The sequence below is a fragment of the Lissotriton vulgaris genome, chromosome 6 (genome assembly GCF_964263255.1).
Source record: "Lissotriton vulgaris chromosome 6, aLisVul1.2, whole genome shotgun sequence".
NCBI lineage: Eukaryota > Metazoa > Chordata > Amphibia > Caudata > Salamandridae > Lissotriton > Lissotriton vulgaris.
Genome location: NC_141694.1, coordinates 1224052773 through 1224075629, shown reverse-complemented (window position 1 = coordinate 1224075629; position 22857 = coordinate 1224052773). Strand labels below are relative to the sequence as shown.

Here is a 22857-nt window from a genome sequence, read left to right as displayed (position 1 = left end):
GCCCAACAGACAATCCACAGGCATGGCTGGCCTCACAGCTACTTGGAGAGTACCTGAACCCCCCCCCCCCCCCCCACTCAAAGGAAACCTGAACCACCTTGCAGTGGCTCTCTGTGTTGTCAGTGGCAACAACTGGATAACATGCATTTGGGACCACCTGCTCTTCAGACACCAGCTGACTACTGACAGCTGTCACACTGGCCCCGGTGTCTCTCAGAGCCTCCACCCTATGGCCATTGATGGTCACCCACTGCCTGTACGTTTTGGTGTTATCAGGCAGCTGGGTCCTGTGGACCACCTCACAATCTCTTAAAGAAATAGGGGACATTTCTGCGGGACCCCACCCACTTTGGGCACCCATCTCCTCCCCTCCCAGGGCTACACTTGCCACAGGTCGGGGTGGTGTGCAGGGTGGTGCATTGTGATCCTTCTGGGGGCCTTGGGGATCATACCAGCGGTGGCCCTCTTGTTTACACTGAAAGCATGTAGAGGGCCCCCTGTGAACAGGTTTACCTGTCGGGGGCTCTGACTTCTTCTCAGGGGGAGGCTGGAAACCCTTACCTTGGTTCCCTTGGGAATTACTTTGGGGCTCTTTCTGAAACTCCCTCTGTTTACCCTTGTCCCACCCACTCTTCTGCTCAGGACACTTCACCAACCTTAGCAGAGTCTCCCACATGACCCTTGTGGTCCCGGGTATTCACCCAGCGGTCCGCCTCCTCAGCAAGCTTCCTAGGGTTAGTTAGCTTGCTATCAATAAGGTGCTGGCGTAGCTCTGGAAAACAATTACCAACAAGTGCTCCCATGCAAATAAATCATAGAGCTCCTCAAAAGTACTCACTTTGCTACCCTTCACCCAACCATCCATAGCTCTGCAAAATAAAGAACCATATTCTACCCAGGTGGTAGCCTCCAGCTTGTTACAATTCCTGAACCTCTATCTATAGAGTTCTGGGGTCAATCCATACCTTGTCATCAGGGCTTCCTTCATGTGGGCATAAAGCATCCTACTCTCATTGGGCAGGTCTTACAATGTATCCCTTCCATCACTAACAAAGCGGCCCCACATTCCTGCTCCCCAATCCTTCTCAGGGACCCGGTGGGCCAACATTGCCATTTCATAGGCTGCAAACCACTGCCCAATATCTTCATGCTTATGGAAATCTTTGATGACATCCTTTGGGAAATATACCCTGCCTTCTGCAGGCACAGATGGTGCGCTGCCACCAGAGGGACGCAATTCAAAACCTTTAGCCTTAAGCTTCAATTCCCTCAAAAATATTTCATGTGCTAATTTCTCTTTTTCCCTTTCAAAAGCTATTCTGTTATTCTAAAGCTCCAACTTCTTACTTTCTAGGCCCTTTTGACTCTCCAATTGAGCTTGGCCATCTCCATTCTATGCAATCTATTTCTCTCTCTGTCCTCCAGCTCTCCTGGGTACATGCCCTTGGAAGAAAGACTGCTGCTTATGGGGGAATACACTCTCTCCCTGGCTGGACCCAATGGTCAATCCAACTGCCGTTCTGCATTTTCAGCCTCCTCTGCAGCATCTTCCACATGCTCAGAGGCATTTCTTGCTTCCACCCAGGCCCTCAGCGCCTCTTGGAACTCATTCTTCTTGGTGAGGCCTGGAGTAGCAACTCTAAACTTTCTACAGAAGGCTTTCAGCTGTTTCACATTGCAGGCCTCCAACCTTTCTTTCTCAAAATCTATATCCATAGATGCGTTGGATGCTGCTTTAATTATGGCAATACAAACTGGCAGTCTTTAGCAAAAATAACAGTTCCAAGGAAAAATAATTCTTCCCAAAAAATGTATGCGGTTGCGTTTGGTCTGCACTCACTAATAGTGCACACCAATCACTGTATATGAGTCACAAATGCAAGTCCAAATCCTCACTGCTGACCACAAATGTTAGAACTGGGTGTCTTTAGTTGGCAATGGCTTATACCTTTGTCCAAATAGGGACTCTTGCTTCTAGTCAGAGTAAGGGGGCTACACTAAAATAACCCCTGCTCAACCCTGTGGTAGCTTGGCACGAGCAGGAAGGCTTATCTCAAAGGCAGTGTGTAATGCATTTGTGAACACACACAGTAATACAGTGAAAACGCTACAGATGGACACAATACAGTTTTTATAAAAATAAGTATTCTTTATATAGACTTAACACAAGACCCAAACGACAAAAATCCACAGTACAGTAGTAAGAAAATGATGGTAGAAATAACTCAGTTCACTTTAGATGGTAAATGCAACACTTTTCTCACAAAGTACCTTTGGTTGCATCACGCAAGATAAACAAAAGGTTCGCAGGGAGAATGATGCATCTGTTCCTTGCTTCGGGGTAGGTGATGCGTCTGTTCCTCAGTGCTTGCGCAAAGTAGGCGAAGCTTCTGTTCCTTACCGGAGAGGTGGTGATGCGACGATCTTGTGGTGCATCCCGGTTGCGATGCAACAAGATGGCTCCTTGATGCGATGCGACAACGTGAAGACGATGCGTGCATGCCCGACAGCCGTGAGGCGACTCTGTGACTTTAGGGAGCCACGACAGGCCCTGCGACACGCTTCTCCGGTGATGCGACGTTGACCCTTGCGGTGGCGGCATGCTTCTCTAATGATGCGACAGCTGCGGATGCGACACGCTTCTTCTCGTTGAGTCGTACTTCCAGCTCCCAACAACACGCAGTGTCAAGGAAAACAATGGTCCAAACCAAAATTTATCATATGTTCAATGAATAATACACTCACAGTTATTCTTTGTTTCTGTTTAAATGAGTATCTGAACTAATCTACTCAAAAGAGTCAAGCAATAAGATTGTTTAAAAAGGAAAGCAACAACCTGAAAAGAACTGAATTTATTCCAAAACAGGGGAGTTTTCAAAATTACTCCATCGCAATACAGTTAATATATACATTTGCACATCTTCAAAAAACGAACGGTAAAGAAAGGGGGAGCAATCTGCTTCTAACAAGGGGGTGCCGGAAAAGAAGAAAGAGTGATTTGGAGATAAAGGGGTGTAAGCCTCAATGGAAAAGTGACATAGGATTTTAGATAAATAGAAAAACAAAGCTATAAAAAATCAAGCTAATAGTGCAATTAGGCCACTGATGTTTGTACGATTTTTCACATTTATACAGTCTGGACTGGCATGTATAATGAAACTTGGATAAGTAGTGGTCCTATTTGCTTATTAAAAATGCGTCGACGTTTCGACCCGTCTTGTGGTACATGGGTGACTAGGAGCTTCGACCTGCGAGTCTTCCTCAGGACGTATGTGACACAGGCCCTTTTACCGTCGATATTCAATATAAACCCAGGCGTTTCTTTTTTATTTTATATAGGATGATCGCAGTCCTCCTACACCTGGATGGATGATCTAGTTGCTTGACCGTGGTATCACACCAGATTGGTGGTCGTATATGTAACCAGAAGGGTTAAAGAGTTGACAAATTGGGGGCAGCAGACACAGTTCACAACAGGTAACCGTCTGTCACTTGGATTTTTCTTATATTAACTGTATTGCGATGGAGTAATTTTGAAAACTCCCCTTTTTTGGAATAAATTCAGTTCTTTTCAGGTTGTTGCTTTCCTTTTTAAACAATCCTTATTGCTTGACTCTTTTGAGTAGATTAATTCAGATACTCATTTAAACAGAAACAAAGAATAACTGTGAGTGTATTATTCATTGGACATATGATAAATTTTGGTTTGGACCATTGTTTTCCTTGACAGTATCGATTACCCAGGTCCAGAAGACCGTATTGGGTTACCCCTTTTCTATAATGATGCCCAACAACACGCAGGCTTCTGCAGACATAATTCCCAGCAAGGAAATTCAGGGGGGAGCTGGTGGTGAAGTCTTGTATCCCTGAGACTTCAGCAGGAGGCAACCACAGTTCAAGCCCTTGGAGATTCTTCTTCAAGATGATGAACATTGAAAATAAAAGTCTTTCTCATTTCCTTGGCAATAAAGAAACCACTGCAGGCCATCCCCAGCAATTACATCTAAAGTTCAGGGTCTGGGTCCCCCTTTTTATACACACAAATCCTTTGTCTCTGTAGGCAGGAGAGTGTCTGTCCCTGGTCCAAACCAGTTCTGGGTGCATTCTGCTAGTGCACAACTTCTTCCTTTGTCAGTGTGGGCCAGTGTTATCAGACTCACCACAGGAGGTGGAGCCAGCATTGTGGAAGGCAGACACAGCCCAATTCAGGCCCAGGTGCTACTCCTCCCACCACTCCCAATGCAGATAGGTCTATTCAGCCTTGTGCTGACTCACCCTGTCTCCTGGAGCCACCCCAGCCCCTGTCACTCACCATCCAGACATGGAATACTCAACCTAGCAGAGAGAGGCTTGGATGGTTAGGCAAGAAACTACCTACTTTTTGAAAGTGGTATTTTCAAACACAAAATCAACTTCACTGAAAGATGTATTTTATCATTCAGAGTTCAGGCATACTAAATTTGTTTTTCTACCATGTTCCCTTGGACAGTTAGGATTATGAGATGTTATAATCAAACTGCAAATTCGGGCCTATGGGGACAGGTAGCCATGCAATAGTGAAAACAAGATTGGCTATAATTCACTATCAGGACATGCCACAAACATCAGGGCATGTCCTACCTTTCCCACTTAATGCAACCTGCCCTAGAGCCTACCTTAGTGGAATCTAACATGTAGAAAAGGGAAGGGTTAGGGACTGGTTAGTGGGTCGACTTACCAAGCTGTTTCTGTGTGTGGCACAATCAGTGCTGCAAGCCCACTAGCAGCATTTGATCTAAATGCCGTAAGCACACACGGTGCACTGTACTAGGGTCTGACAAGTAAATCAAATAAGCCAATCATGGAGTCACTAATACATTACAACAATTTACAATAGGGAGCACTTGCACCGTGGCACTGAATAGCAGTGGCACAGTGCCCGAAGCATCTGAAACCAGCAAAAACATAAAGGGAGACTCACTCCAATAGTACCAGGTCTAACTATATATATATATATATACATATATATATATATATATATATATATATATATATATATATATATATATATATATATATATATATATATATATATATATATATATATTCACTGAAAAAAACATAGGTTTTAAACACGTTATAGTTAGGAAGTTGCATTTAAAAACCTATGAAATTCACTGAAAAAACCATAGGTTTTACACACGTTATAGTTAGGAAGTAGCATTTACAAAACCTATGAAATTCACTGACAAAACCATAGGTTTGACACATGTTATAGTTAGCTGGATATTTTACTCATATAAAACCAATGAAATTCCCCCGTTATAGTTACTTCAGCTAACTATAACTCGCGCGCCCGCAATGCACTGCTGATGACTTCACATATTACATCACTCATGACATGGTCAGTGACATCACTCATGACATCGCGATTTTTCAAAAAAAAATGTCTTTTTTTTTTGCCTTGGGGTCCCTGTGGGACCCCCTGAGCAGGCCTAGGGGGTCAGGGTGCTTCTACCCTGCCCCCTTTTCGAGTTCTACACCTTGGTTTTTCTGCTTTCCTGTGCCTCAGTCTACCGAGGCACAAGATGGCTGCCAACAATTTCTGTTTTAGAGTGTTGACAGACAGTGGCAGCCAATCAGCATGAAGCTCGTGCACGGCAAGGTGCGCGCACGGTGCACGCACGGTGCGCGCTTATAGCTATATAATTGATTTCAACTTTAATTTTCTCAGCAACTACTGAAGGAATTTACACCATTTAAACAAAAGCGTGATCTGCGTACCAGACCCTACCATTTCCCCAAATTTGGTGTAATTCCGTTCAGCGTTTCTGGCTGTAGCCGTGTCTAAAGGTCCTATGGAAATTAACAAGGGGAAAACCCGTTTTGGGACCCCCTTTTTTCTCGGCCCCCGCTTGACGAATCTTCCCAAGATTTTCAGGGAAGGAGCGGAGCGTAGCGAGCCATCTTCTTTGAGAAATTCGCGGAGATTCATCAACCGGCGCCAAAGTTATTCCCAAAAGAATGTTGCGGATTTCCTATGGAAACTAGGTCCTAACTATAACTACCTACTGGCTACCGCCAGTAGGTAATATATATATATATATATTCACTGAAAAAAACATAGATTTCACACCAGTTATAGTTAGCTGGAAGTTTTACTCGCATAAAACCATTGAAATTCCCACGTTATAGTTAGATGGACTCACTATAACTTGCGCGTGCAATGCACTGCTGATGACGTCACATATTACATGACTCATGACATGGTCAGTGACATCACTCATGACATCACTGATGACACCATCCAGTGAATGTTTGCCTTTCTGAAAAATTAATGTTTTATATATGTATATGTAAAAGTTGATGGAAGAAAAAATGGTTAAATAAGTGTCTAAATGGATGTTTTTTTTAAAAAAATTGATTGGTTAACTGGCTTATTAAGTGTATCTTAGTGAATACATATATTAGTGAGAAATGTTTAAATATTTAAATATATGTATTAGTGTTTCACTTTGTGTATAAGTGGCTGCATGGGTTGGTGAGTAGCTACATGTGTAGGTATATAGGTTATTAGATTTTTTTTAGTATCAGTATGAGTGTTTGTATGGTTTGGTGAGGGTATTACTTATCACATATATGCATGAATGACTGACTCTCTCTTTGTATGTGTTTTGAAGACAGCATATGTGCAGTACTGTATGGGTGTATGAGTGTGTATATGTGTGTGTTACTGAGTGAATTACTGTCTCACTAGTGTCTTTATCAGTAACTACATATGTTTTAATCTAGTATATGTGAATATTGATGTATATAAGTGAGTATATGTGAGAGTAAGATATTGTAAGAGTTCCTGCTTAAATAAGTAAGTGTTTCTATAAGTGATTGTTTAAGAGAGTAAGTATGTGTAAGTTTCCTTAGAAGTAAGGTGGTAGTGTGTGTTTAGCTGTATATGCAAATAAATGGATATTCAATAGTTTACTTGCATGTGTAAGTTTGTGTGAGAGTAACTTTTGGATGACTGTTGGTGTGTAACAGGATGTATAGGTGTATCACTACATATGATGAGTGAGTATATGTATGAGTGACTATATAGATCTGTTGTTGAATGTGTATATAGATGGCGGAATTATTGAATTTGTTGTTGTAACTGGTATGTGTATCTCCATTTTTTTGAAAATGTTAATTTCTATTTTTGAATATGTGTTTCATGGGTTACATTACACTGAAAGGAGGTCTGTCACTCTGTCACTCTGTCACAAGGATGATGTCATCAGTGATGTCATGAGTGATGTCACTGACCATGTCATGAGTGATGTAATATGTGACGTCATCAGCAGTGCATTGCACACGCAAGTTATAGTGAGTCCATTTAACTATAACGTGGGAATTTCAATGGTTTTATGTGAGTAAAACTTCCAGCTAACTATAACTGGTGTGAAACCAATGGTTTTTTCAGTGAATTTAATAGGTTTTTTAAATGCTAATTCCTAACTATAACTGGTGTGAAACCTATGGTTTTTTCAGTGAATTTAATAGTTTTTTTAAATGCTAATTCCTAACTATAACTGGTGTGAAACCTATGGTTTTTTCAGTGAATTTCATAGTTTTTTTAATGCTAATTCCTAACTATAACTGGTGTGAAACCTATGGTTTTTTCAGTGAATTTAATAGGTTTTTTAAATGCTAATTCCTAACTATAACTGGTGTGAAACCTATGGTTTTTTCAGTGAATTTCATAGTTTTTTTTAATGCTAATTCCTAACTATAACTGGTGTGAAACCTATGGTTTTTTCAGTCAATTTCATAGTTTTTTTTAATGCTAATTCCTAACTATAAGTCTCACTTTATAAGTAAGACTGTTAGCGCTCTAGTTGTTCTTTAGAACACTCTGGTACATTCTGTCATTGGGCTACAGTTGGGCTACATCTAGCTGATATTTGGGCTACATTTGCTTTTTTTGTCTCTGGTGGCCATCTTTGGGCTACATTGGGCTACATTGGGCTACATTTGGGCTACATTTGGGCTCTACCATATATATAGCCCAATGTAGCACAATAAATATTTTTTTCAAAGTTAATTTTCGTAAAAACCACTTGAGAATAGCAAAGGCACATTGGGCTACCAATCCCTACTATTTTTCCCAATTTCTTTTTTTTTTTTTTGCTATGGTGCGTCCCGGTGCGCGCCCCGGGGAGCGCCCCGAAAAGCGTACTTTTATAAAGCGCCCCGGGGCGCGCTCCGGGGCGCGTCCCGTAAGCGCCAAAATCGCGAACGAAAACATGATCGTGAAGTATCGCGTAGCCGCGTCCACGTGAAACGCACGGCGTAAGCGAACCCGGAAGCACTCGAGCGAATATGATCGCGCAACGTAGACGTCCGACGCGCTTACGCGACGCGCCCCGGGGCGCGCCCCGGGGCGCGCAGCGTAAGCGCTTCGGGCCATGTGACCAGAAAATAACACTTTTCATTGGTTCATAACAGTTTTTGTTTCATAATGATGAAGCCCCTGCTCATGTGACCTGAAAATAACACTTTTCATTGGTTCAATATTTTTTTTTTTCTAAATTTTGAGAAACCAACCCATTTCGCTCACTATTGATTTGCACTTGGAGAGAGCAAGAGGTGTTTTGTCAATTCTCTACTCATTAATTTTCCTGATCTACAGCAATGGCTGCAAGGGAGTCATCCAGCAGTGATTCAGATGGATTTGTGCAGGAGGACCGTCCTCACCAGAAAACAAAGAACCACTCTATCTGGAAATTTTATGACATCCCTGAAGGACAAAAAAAAGTTAATGCAAGTAAAGTAATTTGTAAAATATGTGGCAGTATTTTATCCAGAGGCAATCCTCTAAAAAAATATAGCTTTGGAAATGCCAATTTAATTAGGCATGTCAAAAGAAGACACCCCAAAAATTATTCCAGGGAGAGTGTCAGGGAGCTGGCAGAGAATGCACGAAGAGATGGGGGCAGCACCTCCACTGGTGGAGCAACACCTTCAGGAAGAACACGTGCAAGAATGGTCCCTAACGTTCAGCCGGTCTTTGCAGGCATAACATTTTTATGCGTGGACTGTGACGAACTACTTTGTTAAGGAGAGCAGAGCGTTGAACTCATTGCAATGAAGAGACAGGAACACCGATGCTCTCCCCGTCCCTAAATTTTCTCATTTTTGTTGCTCCTGTTGAGCAGTTTTTGAATCCCTGTTTTTGTTTTTCCCCTGAAAAAAATCCAAAAAAAATATAAAATCGTTTTAAAAAGTATAAAAAAATATAAAACATCAAAAACAAAAAAAAGTTCTTTTCAGAACTACCTCCAATTTATAGAAAAATTCTATTTAAAAAAAAAAAGTGCCATTCTTTTTTCTACATGGTCCGCTCCCCGGTGCGCGTACCGGGCGCTCCCCCCGCGCAAATCAAAAACAATTTTTTTTTGCCCTGTGGGGCCCTTTTATGACCCCCACAACAAACCTAGGGGGTCAGGGGGGTGTACCCTGCCCCCTTTTGCTCATTTCCCCCTTTGATTTTTTCCACCTCAATCCTACCGAGGTACAAGATGGCGGCTGCTGCGGACTGTTTCGAATGTTTACAGACACCTGAGAGCCAATCAGCTTTCCGCATGCAAGTCGCGTGGCGCGCTTTGAGCGCTCCCCGGTGCGCGTACCGGGGCGCGGCTCTAGATATATATATTTTTTTCAACCTAAATTACTAAAAATCCACTGGAGCACATATCTTAAGACATAGCAAAGGCACATCGGGCTACCAGTCCCTACAATTTTGTCAACTTTGGTGGAAATCCATTCAGCCGTTCGGGCTAAAAGTGAAATCGACCGCCCTGTGGAAATTAACATGGTGAAAACGCATTTTGGGACCCCCTTTTATCTCGGCCCCCGCTTGACGCATCCCCCTCAAACTTTCAGGGAAGGACCGGAGCGCCGCGAGGCCATTTTGAGGAAATTTTCAGGCAGATTCGTCATCCGGCGCCAAAGTTATTCCAAATAGAATTTTGAGATTTAACATTGAAAAAAATCCTAACTATAACTACCTACTGGCGACCGCCAGTAGGTAATATATATATCCAATTGACGATGAGTGTACTGGTACATTTCTCAGTGCTTTATTTGTGCATAAAGTTCAGCCAGCAATCCAATACATATATATTCGTTTTTGTCGCAAGAAACGAGGATAAAATTTCGGCGTGCTCCGCCGAGTGTGTACACCAATTCCCTCGGGCCATAGGAAGTCGGATGGAGAGACTTGTTGACAATACAATAGAGATGCTCCGTCTTTCGTTGCGATTGCTTCTTCCGAACAGAAATTCACGAACCACCGGAGATGTAGGATTTTTCTTTTTTTATTGTCCTCAAACAAAAAATAGAGCGAGAGATAGAGAGAGAGAGAGAGAGAGAAAGAGAGAGAGAGAGAGAGAGAGAGAGAGAGAAAGAGAAAGAGAGAAAGAGGGAGAGAGAGAGAGATTGAGATACATTTAGATATATCTCAAGCAAGAGATAGGCTGTAGTCTTCTCCTGACATTTGTGGATATTCAAACTACAGGAAATGATAAAAGCTGCCTTTTCTAGACAAATCACAATACAGGTAAAACCTATTCCCTTTTCTAAAGCCCAGTGATTATCTTTCTACCTATCCAAGATTTGGGTCTCTAGACTGATCTGAGAGGAGACAGGTTGTAATAATGTTTAGTGCAGCCAGCTTTTGAAGTCTTTTTTGCCTAATGCCTGTTTTCTGGTATCTTTCGCAGCTACCCATTTGGCCTGCCACAGGTGGAATGGCACATGGGAGCACCCAAATGGTTACGCACATACATCATGCTGCTGGGGGAGTAATGGTAGGTGAGAGGAGATGCTAGTAATTGAGTTGGAACTATGTCTTGAATGTTTCCCTTGTCCTCCAATGCTAGCGATGAAGAAATGGCCTTTAGAGTAGTTATTCAGCATGGCACCTAACATTCACCTCTTCCTTGTCTTTCTAATAATGTCTTGACCAAAAGTAACTCATTGCTATACATGCTCACTTATCTTGGGACACATTTTTCAAAGAACATTTTTTCCAGTGACCTTGCAGTACTTTCTACCTGAAACATAATATTTGGCTTGATTGCTTGATTGTTCAACAACGTGGTGATTTTCATATCTGCAGCAGTGTCCCAACAATAGAAATTTACATTGGATACAATAAGCTTGTAAGAGTTCTGTTTTGCCTTGAACTTTGTGTTGGCGGTTTTAAACGTTCCTGTCACTAGTGACCCCACATAAAGGGGACAAATGGAATGCCATGTTTGTCCTGGTAATATCCATACCTTCTAGGATGCACTGAATGTTGCAGAACTGAAGTTATGACTGCAAAGTGATAACCTTGTGCCCTCTGCATATTTTGCAAATTGGAGCATCAGTAACATCTCCCTTGAGGGTACTGCTTTAAAGTGCAAAGGTCAACATAAGTGTGTTATATCTAGATGATGTGGGATTCTCTTTGAATGTTAAGATCTATTAAAAGTTAGTGAATCTTTAAAGATTCCTGATGCCAATAGCATTCCAGGTAAATGTTATTTCATCTATTTCATCTACTATTCTGCATGAAGTCATAAAGACAACTTTGATGATTATGTAGCCATTGCTTACTTAAGCTGAGTGATTTGGGAAGTGTGGTCTAGTGATAGGAGAGGGATAATTTGTGGAGGGCAGAGATGGCGGTTACTGAAGGTGGGCCTTGTACTGGGTTGTGCCGGGCTCTCTTTTTTGTGTATTTACAGCTAAGAGTCTGGACATTCCAAGCCCGAATTACACAGAGGAGCAGCTACATGATGTTCAGTGTCATACTGTACAATTGTGAAGGAGACTGGGTAAGTAAAATGGGACGTCAGAGGGGGGAATTACTTATACATTTGTGTGTTTCCTTTATCCTCCATGGATGCATTTCTGATACATGTTAGCTGTATGACACACATTTAAAGCTGAAATCTGAAGGACATCGTCCAATTTTGAATATGCAATTCAGGATGCTGAGCTCCACTATGATGAAATATCTTGAAGCTGAACATTCACGAAGTAAACTGCTGCCACAACAATTTAGAGATACGCAGAAATAATGAGATGCTTTAATGAGCGAAAAGTCCTGTTGCAGGATAGCCATTCACATCTTTGCTATGTGTATGCAGAAGAGTGGCAAGATGCTTGCTTGCTTGCTTCATGAATTAAAATACAAGCATGAATTGTCAATTTGAACCCAAAATAAATATATAAGATTCTCTTGTGAAAAAGGGTATCCTCTAAGCCGGGCAAAGAGTCCTAGCATGACCAGTCTACAGAGCTTCTTTTTTTGGCAGCACATCTTTATTCTGTCTGATTACTGGTGATACCAAATCAGTTGTAAATAAACAAACTCTGATTAGCTATGAAATACTACTGATCCATCGTAAACAAAAGATACATATTTTAATTTTATTCTCTAAAATACATGATTCGATTTAAATTTATTCATATGATCTGTCATAACGGGCAGGCTATAAGGTGTTATTTCAACTTTCTTTTTAGCATTGCATTTCATTCAAGGGCCGCCTTGTGCCTCAGGGACATGGGGTGCATGCAGGGAGCACTACATGTGCCCCCTGTGTGCATGCACCCCATTTCCTGCACGGCATTGTCATTGCATGCCATACCGTGCAGGAACTGTTTTTTGCGTTCCCATTGTGGTGCCCACTATCGAAGGAACTGCCATGAGAACGTCAAATAATAGCCCGACAAACACAAGAAATACTTGTAATCGGGCGGGTGGCCTGACCACGGGTTTGGTGGTGCAGCTACAGGGCGAAACCGACGCTGCACTGCTAAACTCGTATCAGGCCCCACGATGGGACATAAGAGCTTGGCTAGCAAGGAACATATATATCAGAGAAAAAGATTTACGAGAGGCAGGAACATATGTAAACCCATGTTCTGCCATCTGAGAATATCGGCAGACATCCACCAGAGCATAAGATCTCATTACATGCAACAAAACAGCCCTAGCTATTTCTTTTGAGCTACAGGTGCTTCTTGAAGAAGAAGAAGAGTTTAGCCTTTGAATACTAAAAGATGAGTCTATCCACTGGTTAAGGATGATGTTGAAGTCCACGCAAATCATCAATGGTTCTGACCATTGATGTAGCTTAGAAAGCAGACAATTAAAGACCACAGGATCATCAGTGTAGGCCCAATTGAGTACATATTGTATAGTACATAATAGGCCCCTCTTGGCTGTTGCTATGAGCCATTATCCACCTATCCCGAGCCAGTAGGGCAATCCCTCTCTGAGAGAAGTGAAGCAAGCTGAGGTTAGGACTTCATCCCAGAAATCATCCAGAGGAGAGGCCTGTTTATTCAAGAACTGAGTTTACTGCAGGCCAACTAAATGTGGATGAAGATAGAGTAGCACCTCTTTAATTAATTTTACATTTAATTGATATTCCACGAAAGAATATGAAGATGCTGGTCAGGACTACACCCCAGGCTAAACCTTGACATTTTTGATTGAATAACTTGCACACCCTGAAAGAGAACAACAGCACAGAATAATTATTGGTACTGACTTTACCGTCCACAACCATAAGGCCTCATTTTTTCCCAACAATCTGACCAAAATTTCCAACAAAAAAATCAGTATAAAGACAAAAGTGACCCAGACCCTGGCCCCGCCACCCACCTCAACACACAGCCTTCCTCCAACCCTATCTCTTCCATGCAAGGCCCAGAAAAAGGGCTGACCAACCCCGGTCAAAAGAATACCACTAGCACTGCAGTAGACATGAGTATATAAAGTCCCCTACCCCCCAGAGCACCGCAGACCAAGGATGGATGTGGGAAAAAGAACTAAAGGGGCAGGGCAGTGACCGCCCGAGACACCCGCCCAAAGGACCCAAAATGTTTTCACCCAGATCCATAATTAATAAATGAAGAACCCTCATGAAACCTTCATGAAATCTAACCTAGGTGTCAGCTGACCCTGCAGACCTAAAGCTTCCATTAACAGAGAGAAATAAAACAAGAAAAGAAGGGAAGGCGTACCCAAGAAACTAAGTTAACCACTCTGTAACAACCTTCAAGGAAAAAGAATCAAGAAGAAAAAGACAAAACAGAATCAACCAGATCCATTAGTCTCCTTATTTCCCACCACTGACTTGGTCAAGAGCTCCTCACCCCAGGCTGTTCAATGCGTGAATACATTTGCTCCTCATATTGAATGCACAGGATTGCTGGCTCCAGTAATGAAACCGAAGTTCCAAGCTTTTGAAGTACCGGAATATGCTCTCTCAACTTCCAACGCCAAACTACAGTCTCATGAGAGAAATCTGATCGAACAAAAAAGTCCACTCCAGCCGCTTTCACTGGTGATCCGGGATGAGCATTCATATTATCTACTAAGAGAGGAGGAAGTTACACACATATATCAGGATGTCTTGTGAATAACGAGGATATGAGAATGGATAGCGATGGGCTCTCTGAATCATGCTGTCCATGTCCCAGCCCCCCAGTGTAGAAAATGCTTTTGTTAACAACCAAATTATATAGCCTTTAGGATTGGTCTTCTGTTCCCTCGTGATCCCCAATATCTTGAGATTATTCTGGTGAGACCTATTCTCCAAATCTTAAACGCTTGATGAGAGCATGGTCATTGGAACTACATGTCATTGGATCTGGGTCTTGACTGCTCTCAAGAGAGTTTTATGGCTTTTCTGAACCTTCTCAACTTGCACAAGTTGTGAGTTCAGGGTGACCATATTTGCAGAGAGTTTCCATTAATCCTAGGGTTATATCAGATCACAATTCTTTATCGAAGAAATGGGCTGAGTGTTATCTTTCTGGTTCTGTGATAGTGCTAATGCAGCTGTTATTTCTGGGATCAAGAACTCTCAAGGGACTATTGTGAAAAATCCGGCCCTTATCCAAGAGGAGTTCCACAGCATTTATCAGAGGTTGTGTGACTAGGAATTGGTCCTTTCCACAGACCAGATCATCCAGTTTCTTTGGGTCCACCATAATCGGAAACTGTCTGCTACACAATAGCATAAGCAAGAAGGTCAAATATCAGTATTTGAAGTGTAATACGCTATTGGCTAGCTGGCACGAGGTAAGGCCTATGGCACCGATCAAGTTCCATTGGATTTCTATGTTATATTGTCACATCTTGTATTACCGGTTCTCCATGCTCTATTCAACTCTTTTGAATTACTTGTAAAATTTTAAAAAATAGACGCACATCGTCATCCGTCCTAAGACAGGGAGAGATCCCTTTCTTTGTGGTTCATATCAGCCTATTTCTTTCATTAATGCTGATCCCAAGATGTATACTTAGATTTTAGGAAACAAGCTTTAGCAATGGTTATTTCTGATCTTGTTGATGAAAATCAACATGGTTTTGTTCCAGGGCGGGAAAACACCGCTGTGGTATCTTCCACCTTAGGGGGGGAAAGCCATGCCACACTATCTTCTCTTCGCCCCTGCATTCCCTGTGGAACGCACCGCGTATGACGTCATTTGGAATGTCACAGCTGGGAGTGTTCTAGGGTGAGTGCCCAGGCGAAGGAGAGAACTGGAGCAACGGTGACAGTCAGCTGTGGCTGGGGTCGGGCATGTTATTTTACTTGTCTCAATAAAACCCCGTATCTGAAACTAATCTGAACCTGCGTCCTTCTATCTCTATCAATTCTTAATTGTCTCAACCGCCCATGTCAATATTGTTATCCCTGCATTTGAGGCAGGCTGTGCTCAGGGAAATCAGGGCAGAGCAATCATGTTAGACCCTGAAAAGGCCTTTGAATGGGGTTCATGACCTTTTCTTAGGGCCATTATGGCTGTGTAAGGGTTTGAGCCACGCTTTATTGCTTTGATTCAACAGCTTTACCAGAATCTTAAGGCTAGGGTTTAATGGTCAGGGTCTTCTACCAACCTAATTTAGATAAATCGTGGCACCCGTAAAGTGATGTCCACTTTCACCTTTGCTCTTTGTGCATTAAATAGAACCTTAAATTCAAGCCCTCAAGAGCCTGAGGAATCATGCTTTGCTGAGGAACTATCAACGTGAGCTCAAAGTGCTTGCCTGTGCGGGCGACATTACCATCATGACCTTTGCCCCAGAGGATTCTCAGGTAGCTTTTGAAAAATTGGCTAATGAGTGTGGGGCTATCTCTGGGTACAAACTAAACCTTGATAAGACCCTGCTCCTCACCATCAAAGTCCCTTCTTGGGATGATAGGTGATTGGTCAAGTCGGTGACCTATCTGGAGACCGAAATCTCTGTGAATAGGGAGGATGTAAGGGAATCTAATTATGGCGTACTATCCGGCAGAACACAGGAGAGATTGAGTAAGTGGCATCATTTTCACATTGGTCTAATCTGTCAATACAACTTAATCATGATGATTATTCTCCCTTGCTACCTATACCTCTTTCTGGCATACCTTTATATTTAGCCAAATACTTTTTACACAGACAGAAGTTATCTGGCAAAAGTTCCTTTGGGGGTATAAAAAGCCTAGGGCTAACATACATATGTTACAGCGACCATGACTGGAATGTGGTCTTTAATTACCAGATTTACGTTTCTACTTTCTAGCAGCATTTATGTCCAGACTAGTGAAAGCATTGTGGTGCGAACCAAGGTGGCTAGGTGGATTGTTTCCAGAATTACTCTCTTTCGGGGATCCAATATCACCCCACGTTTTGGCATTATCGATAGTGTCTATTTGAAGTAAACTCATTTTAAGATTCTGTTTTTTTTTACTCTCTTTGGGCCTATCCTAAAATGCAGATGTTGGTGATTACAATATTTAACACATTTTCTTATATAGGTTCTAATCCTAACTTTACCCGTCAACTGCACGGATATTAGATCAACTGCTGTCAGACATCCTGCATACTTACTTTAGGCTCTTTCTTTGAGGGTGAGTGTCTTCTCTCTTTCGAGATAATATCACAGCGATTTCTCTTCCTTGCTTGCTCTATCAAGTTGCATTGTTGATGAACTAAGCCATGCTGTTCATGAAGCTGTACGGATGAAAATCGAATACCGATTGAATCAGATCCCTTAACGGATGTCTAAGGATTAAAAGTGGACTAGAATATTGAAGAATTTGAGACTGTTACTGACCATCTATTACTTAATGTGTGCTCGCAGAGGATTTGTACATATTTTTCAGACATTGGCTGATAAGTGAAGCCGATCTCTTGGGGTCCAAGTTATTGCTGATGAAATGAGACGTACAAATATTTGATCAAATTCAGTTCTGAATGCCTCCAGGGTTAAAACTCATCAGTTCAAATTTATCAATGACTTCTATTATACCCCTTATCATTTAATAATTATTAATTTGAGGCAGGACTCAAGTGTTTTCGATGTTCTGGTGAGTGGGCAGACTCAGTTTATATCTTTGTCACTTGTCTTGCAATTTTTCAATACTGGCATTCCGTATTTGTTAAGCTGAATATGCTTAGCATTACTATCATGAGGTGGGCCCCTACATTAATTGTATTGGGGCATTCACCTTGTGTACTAGCCCACCTAAGTGGGTTTTTTCTGTGCTATCTCTGTAGCTCGACTGAATCTGGCCTGACATTGGTTGTTGGCCGAGGCTCCCAACGCTATGCTCTCGTGGCATGAACTTACCATAATAGGGCTCTTGGAGAGCCTGATTATCCCTAAAGATGATGGTGTGCTTGCCTTAGGAAGATATGGGCACCGTTTAGGGGCTGTTTGGTGCAATTGCAGGTAGGCCATTACCACCCATCTCCATAGCTTTTACTTTCCTTGTTTTTTCTGTCCTTGATCATACTCTTTTTTTTGTGCATCCAGCTACATTGTCTCTATGATTGCTCGATTGTTATGCCTTATAACTTTCATACCACCAACTGATGGATTTGTTTTGTAATGTGTTATTTTGTGTCTTACTTATGACCTCAATAAAAATATCTAAAAAAAAAAGGACAAAGGAGTGTGCTTGGTTTCTGGTGTTGGTAAATGAGTGGCAACAGATTTTCTGCTGCTTTGAAATAATTATCAAGAAAGTGAGCGACCCGGAATACCCTTGAGGGCTTGGGTAAGAAGTAAAAGGGTAAGGTGCCTTAAAGGCACCTTACCCTTTTGCTTTGAAATAATGACACAAGTGTCTTTGCTTTAATGAATGTAGCCTGCTAAATCATTGGAAGAGCCAAGAAAATTCTCCGGCCCCAATAATAATGGAATTGGAGTAAAAAATAGACACAGTGGAACAGTTGGAGTACTCTATTGCCATGCACAGAGAAAAATCAAAAATGATATTATAAGCAGTTTTGTTTTTTGGAATGTCTGAGCTCAAGAACATAATTGTTAAATATTTCTTTCAAGTGTAACTTCACAACTGGGAGTACACTCTCTAGATGATCAGTTACAAAATCTGAAGTAGGTTCACTCCATCCTTGTTCAACAGATTAACTCCTTTTAAAAAAAATAATAGTACTAGTTATTTCTTTTGTTTAGTCATATCCTGTCATTAGTTTAATCCTTTTAAACTCTGTTGGAGATAGCAAGTTGGACCTTATTGAGTGAATAAAAGAAAGGAAGATACAACAAATCATGGGTGCCTCTCCAGCTCAGTGTGGTTATCAAATGTTAACAGTTTTGATGTTGCCATTACCTCTTTCATAAGACCGAGTTATTCTATGCAAATTAAAAGTCCTCTCTTCAGGCCTTCAGCCCACATCCAGAGAAATTGAGGAGTGACAGCACATTTGAATTACCAAGAATGTCTGCCCATATTTAGATGACTGAGGGCCATATGTAGGTAATTGTAATTTACTGATTCGAAAATACCGAATTTGACCAATTAAGTATCTTCTAATCGGTAAATGCAATGTAGATAAAAAGCCGGTAAAAAATACTGAATCGTTAAGTTTTGGTATTTACCGAATCGGTATTTACCGATTTGGCAATTGGCATTCATTCCTATGGGCCTGGGGGCCATAGGAATGAATGTCAATTACTGAATCGGTAAATACAGATTCGGTAAAATTGGGAAAAAGTCAAGGGCGGCATGGTGTCACTTTGACACCCTGTTGCACCCCTGAATAGTGTTGTTATATACATGTGGCACACATACATGCCCTAAGGGCATGTATGTCTGTCACATGGCACAGGTGTAAATGCACGGATTTGCATTTACACAGGTATTCGTTATTTACCACCAACTAATAGTTGGTGGTAAATAACAAATCCTTAAAGCACAAAATCACTCTTTAAAGTGCTTCCTACATCTCATTTACCGATTCGGTAAATATACCACCTACATCTGAAAAGGCTACTACCGGTCAGTAACTGCCGATTGCGGCTGTTACCGACCGATAATAGCTTTCCTACATCTGGCCCTGAATGTTTTATTTACATGACCATCAGAAATGATCAATCAGACTGATTTTCTATACACTCTATCGAGGTCCCAAGAACTGAGTATTCTCTGTTGTTTGAACAAGTAGGCATCTTTATGAAGAGGACCCAATCGGGGTTAACCCCTTCCATGCTGGTGACGAACCCCAGCCGTCACGCTCTGCGGCGCTCATGTGCTGATGACGGCTGGGGTTCGTCACGGCCCCGCCCTGTTCTTTTGTTTTCCGCACAGCGGCGGAAACGGCCCAGCATGGAAGGGGTTAATGTCAGATACTACAAACAGACTATTTATCACCCTACAGGAGGTGTTCAGGTATTATATTACATTAATACTATACCATTGAGCCTGAACAAAATCTCTGCAGGAAGTTTGAACCTTCAATTGACAAAAGGACCTGGTCAGCAGGGCAAGAAATTAACACTCATACAACATTCCAAAGATGAATTAAAGTGTAGTGTACAAGAAATAGATTTGTGCTGGTGGTGATGACTAGCATTTCTGGGACCCGGGACAGTTTTTTCATGATCAGATGTTTGCTCGGAATGAGAGAGGGAGAAAGAAGGAAGAGAACGTTAGCAAACTGAAACAAGGGGAGAAAGAATAGATGGAATAAAAAACCTGCAGAGTGATGTAAACATAGAGGCATGAAGTGTAATGAAGATGTGGCAGCTATAGATAGAGCAACTAAAATAGAGATGTGTATATAGTCAAGTTAAGTAAATATGCAGTTAAGAATAGTAGTTTTAGCCTGAACAGGTTGAAGCGCTCGATGGGAAGATCATGGAGGGTGAGATGGCTACAGCTATCTCCGAACAGAGCAATGGCAAAACCCAGAGCCCTAACAGCTTCCCTCTAGACTTTTTTTTTTAACATTGTTACATCTAAAGCAGCAAAGCCAATCTCTCTATGCTTAGCACTGCCTGGGAGATGGGCACCTTGCCGCGTGACCTTCATGAAGCCACAATTTTTCTGATATATAGGGATAGGAAACCCATAGATGATTGTGCCTCTCATAGGCTGATCTCATTGATTAAAACAAAAATGAAAATCCTGGCCAAGAATCTAGCAAACCACCTCATTTAGATGGTTGACTTGCATTTTAATGTATGCCGTACAAGGCCATGAGTCATATTCTGCAGGGATTGATAGGCTGCTTGACACACAGTAGGGGACTACAAAAGTCAGGAGCCCTACTGGTCTTGGAAGCAGAGAAGGCCGTTAACTCCCTAACATGGCCATATATGATGGCCATGCTCCGCAAGAAGGGATTTGAACCCTATTTCTTATCCTGGGTTGGCCTACTATATAAAGACCCAGTGGCAAGAGTACGAGACAACGGGGACCGCTCTGAAAGTTTTGGACTATCCAAGGGCACCCAACAGGGCCGTCTGCTCTCACCCATACATTTTACGGTCGCTCTTGAACCCCTGGCATCGTGGATCTGAATAGATGCACAAATATGGGACCTCCGAAAGGACCCGGGCTGTGAGGATATTCTCTCACTATATGCTGATGATATCCTCCTCTACCCCCGTGCTCTGTGCTGAGAATTCTGCTCACCTGGAGATTTGGGACCTATGCTGTGTTCTGCATTAATTAGCAAATGTCGGTGGCCTTTTCCATGGAGGTGGGAGACCCGAACTGGGCTCTGGATTGCCCATTCCGATGGACGCCCCAGGGGTTACGATACTTGGGTATTTTTGTGACACCAAACCGGACTTGCATCTGCAGGGAAACCTGGTGAAAATCCTATAGGTCTATTAGAGGGATGTGGAGAGTCGGAGGAATCTCACTCCTGGGGTGAGTGGCCCTTTATAAGATGATCTATTTACCTACATTTTGTACATCCTGCAGAATACCCCCTTCCCAGTCCTGGATGCCTTCTTCCACAGGGTGGACAATGTCACAAGGGTTCTCCTGTAGGACGGTGGGATAAAAGGAAATTCCCTCTTGTTACTGACAGGACGCCAGATGGAGGAGGACATTGCCCTCCCAAACCTCTGGCTCTATTACTGGCTCTCACAGCTGCTGACTGTTAATTATTGGGCCTTTTCTGCCAAACAAGAATTGTCCTTGAGGGCAGACCATACTGCTATGGCCCTGGAGGGATACCTCAGTTGACTCTACGGAGAGGGAGGGCTACCCTATTCCCCTTACCACAGAGACAGTGGTCAACATAGAAGTGGGCAATGCATACAATGGGGTGGCGGGGCTGATTGACATTGGCGACCACACTTTGGGCCTCGGACATCCTCCGTGGTTTGCATAAGATAGAGGGACATCAAAAATGGGACCTGTTGGGGAGCTTTAAACTGGGTGACATATTGAGGGAAGATGCAGTGACCATGTTTACTGATTTGCACACTGAATGTGAGCTGTTAGGGAGTCAGTTTCCTAAGTACCAACAGATGCGATTTATTCTAGGTAAATGGGGGGGGGCCTGCAGGAAGAGGTGGAAGAGGAATCTCCTATGGAAAAAAAAGGGTGCTGGGTGCCCCCAAACAGAGCCTGCAGTGTCCAGGCTCTACTCCACACTCTTGAGTAACAGCCTTCTATCACTTGAATCTTTGAGAGAAAGATGGGAGAGGGGTCTGGGTAGACGGGAGGTTGATGAATGGGGGCAGGTGTGCGGGTACCCCAGAGAGGTCACGATGCAGGCTCAATACTGCTTGATCCAACTCAAAATCCTGAGTTGGGCACATTACACTTGCACCCGCCTGTTCCATATGGGTCGGGCAACTGATGAACAATGCCTGAGGATATGCCGCATGAAAGGCACCGTGATGCACACACGGTGGCAATGTCCAAACTTTGGGGCCTAGTGGAAACGGTGGGTGATAGAATATTGGATGTTTTGGGCTACGAAGCGAGGCTTACACCCCAACTGGTCTCATTAGGCATTTTGGGTGAACAAATCCTGGACCACTGTGCCCTATTTTTTTCAGCTTGACCCTGATGGTGGCTAGTAGGGATATCCTGAATTAATGGGGGACACCCACTCTGCCTACTGTAGAAAGCTGGCTCTGTATATGCTATACAAAAGTAAGGTATAGTGTGCACAGATTCCAGTGGATCCCCTAAGGTTTACAGAAGTATAAATAGACAATGCCTCACTCTCTATTTATGGTAGTGTGGGTGAGAAGTAAGACTTTATGAGAGGGTAGTGTTAAGCATTTACTGTACCCACTCAGCCAATAAATTGTGTCACACACTCAAAGACTAAACTCAGACCAATTGTTTGTATAAAAAATATTTCTTTAGTTGTATTTTATTTTTAGAACCAAGCAGGACTTGTTACAGGTAAGTAAAATTGTACATTTCACAACAGGCTGATAAGAATATGCAAGCTGAATGAATTTGAATTTGTTACAGGTTTATAAAACATTAAAAGACTCTAGATATTTGTAATTACTTTGTAATTACATTTTAGATAACTCTTGAGAATAAATTCTAGATTAATTTTAAT

The 22857-nt window shown here is 42.3% G+C and overlaps 1 protein-coding gene across 1 annotated transcript in view; it reads left to right on the top strand.

Annotated features, from left to right (window-relative positions):
- Window positions 1-22857, top strand: part of LOC147708652 (uncharacterized) — a 334370-nt gene that overhangs the window by 172909 nt on the left and 138604 nt on the right. The window contains exon 13 of the mRNA XM_086925378.1: window positions 11751-11840. Within this exon, the coding sequence (XP_086781504.1) occupies window positions 11751-11840 (90 nt within the window). The remainder of the gene's footprint in view (window positions 1-11750; window positions 11841-22857) is intronic.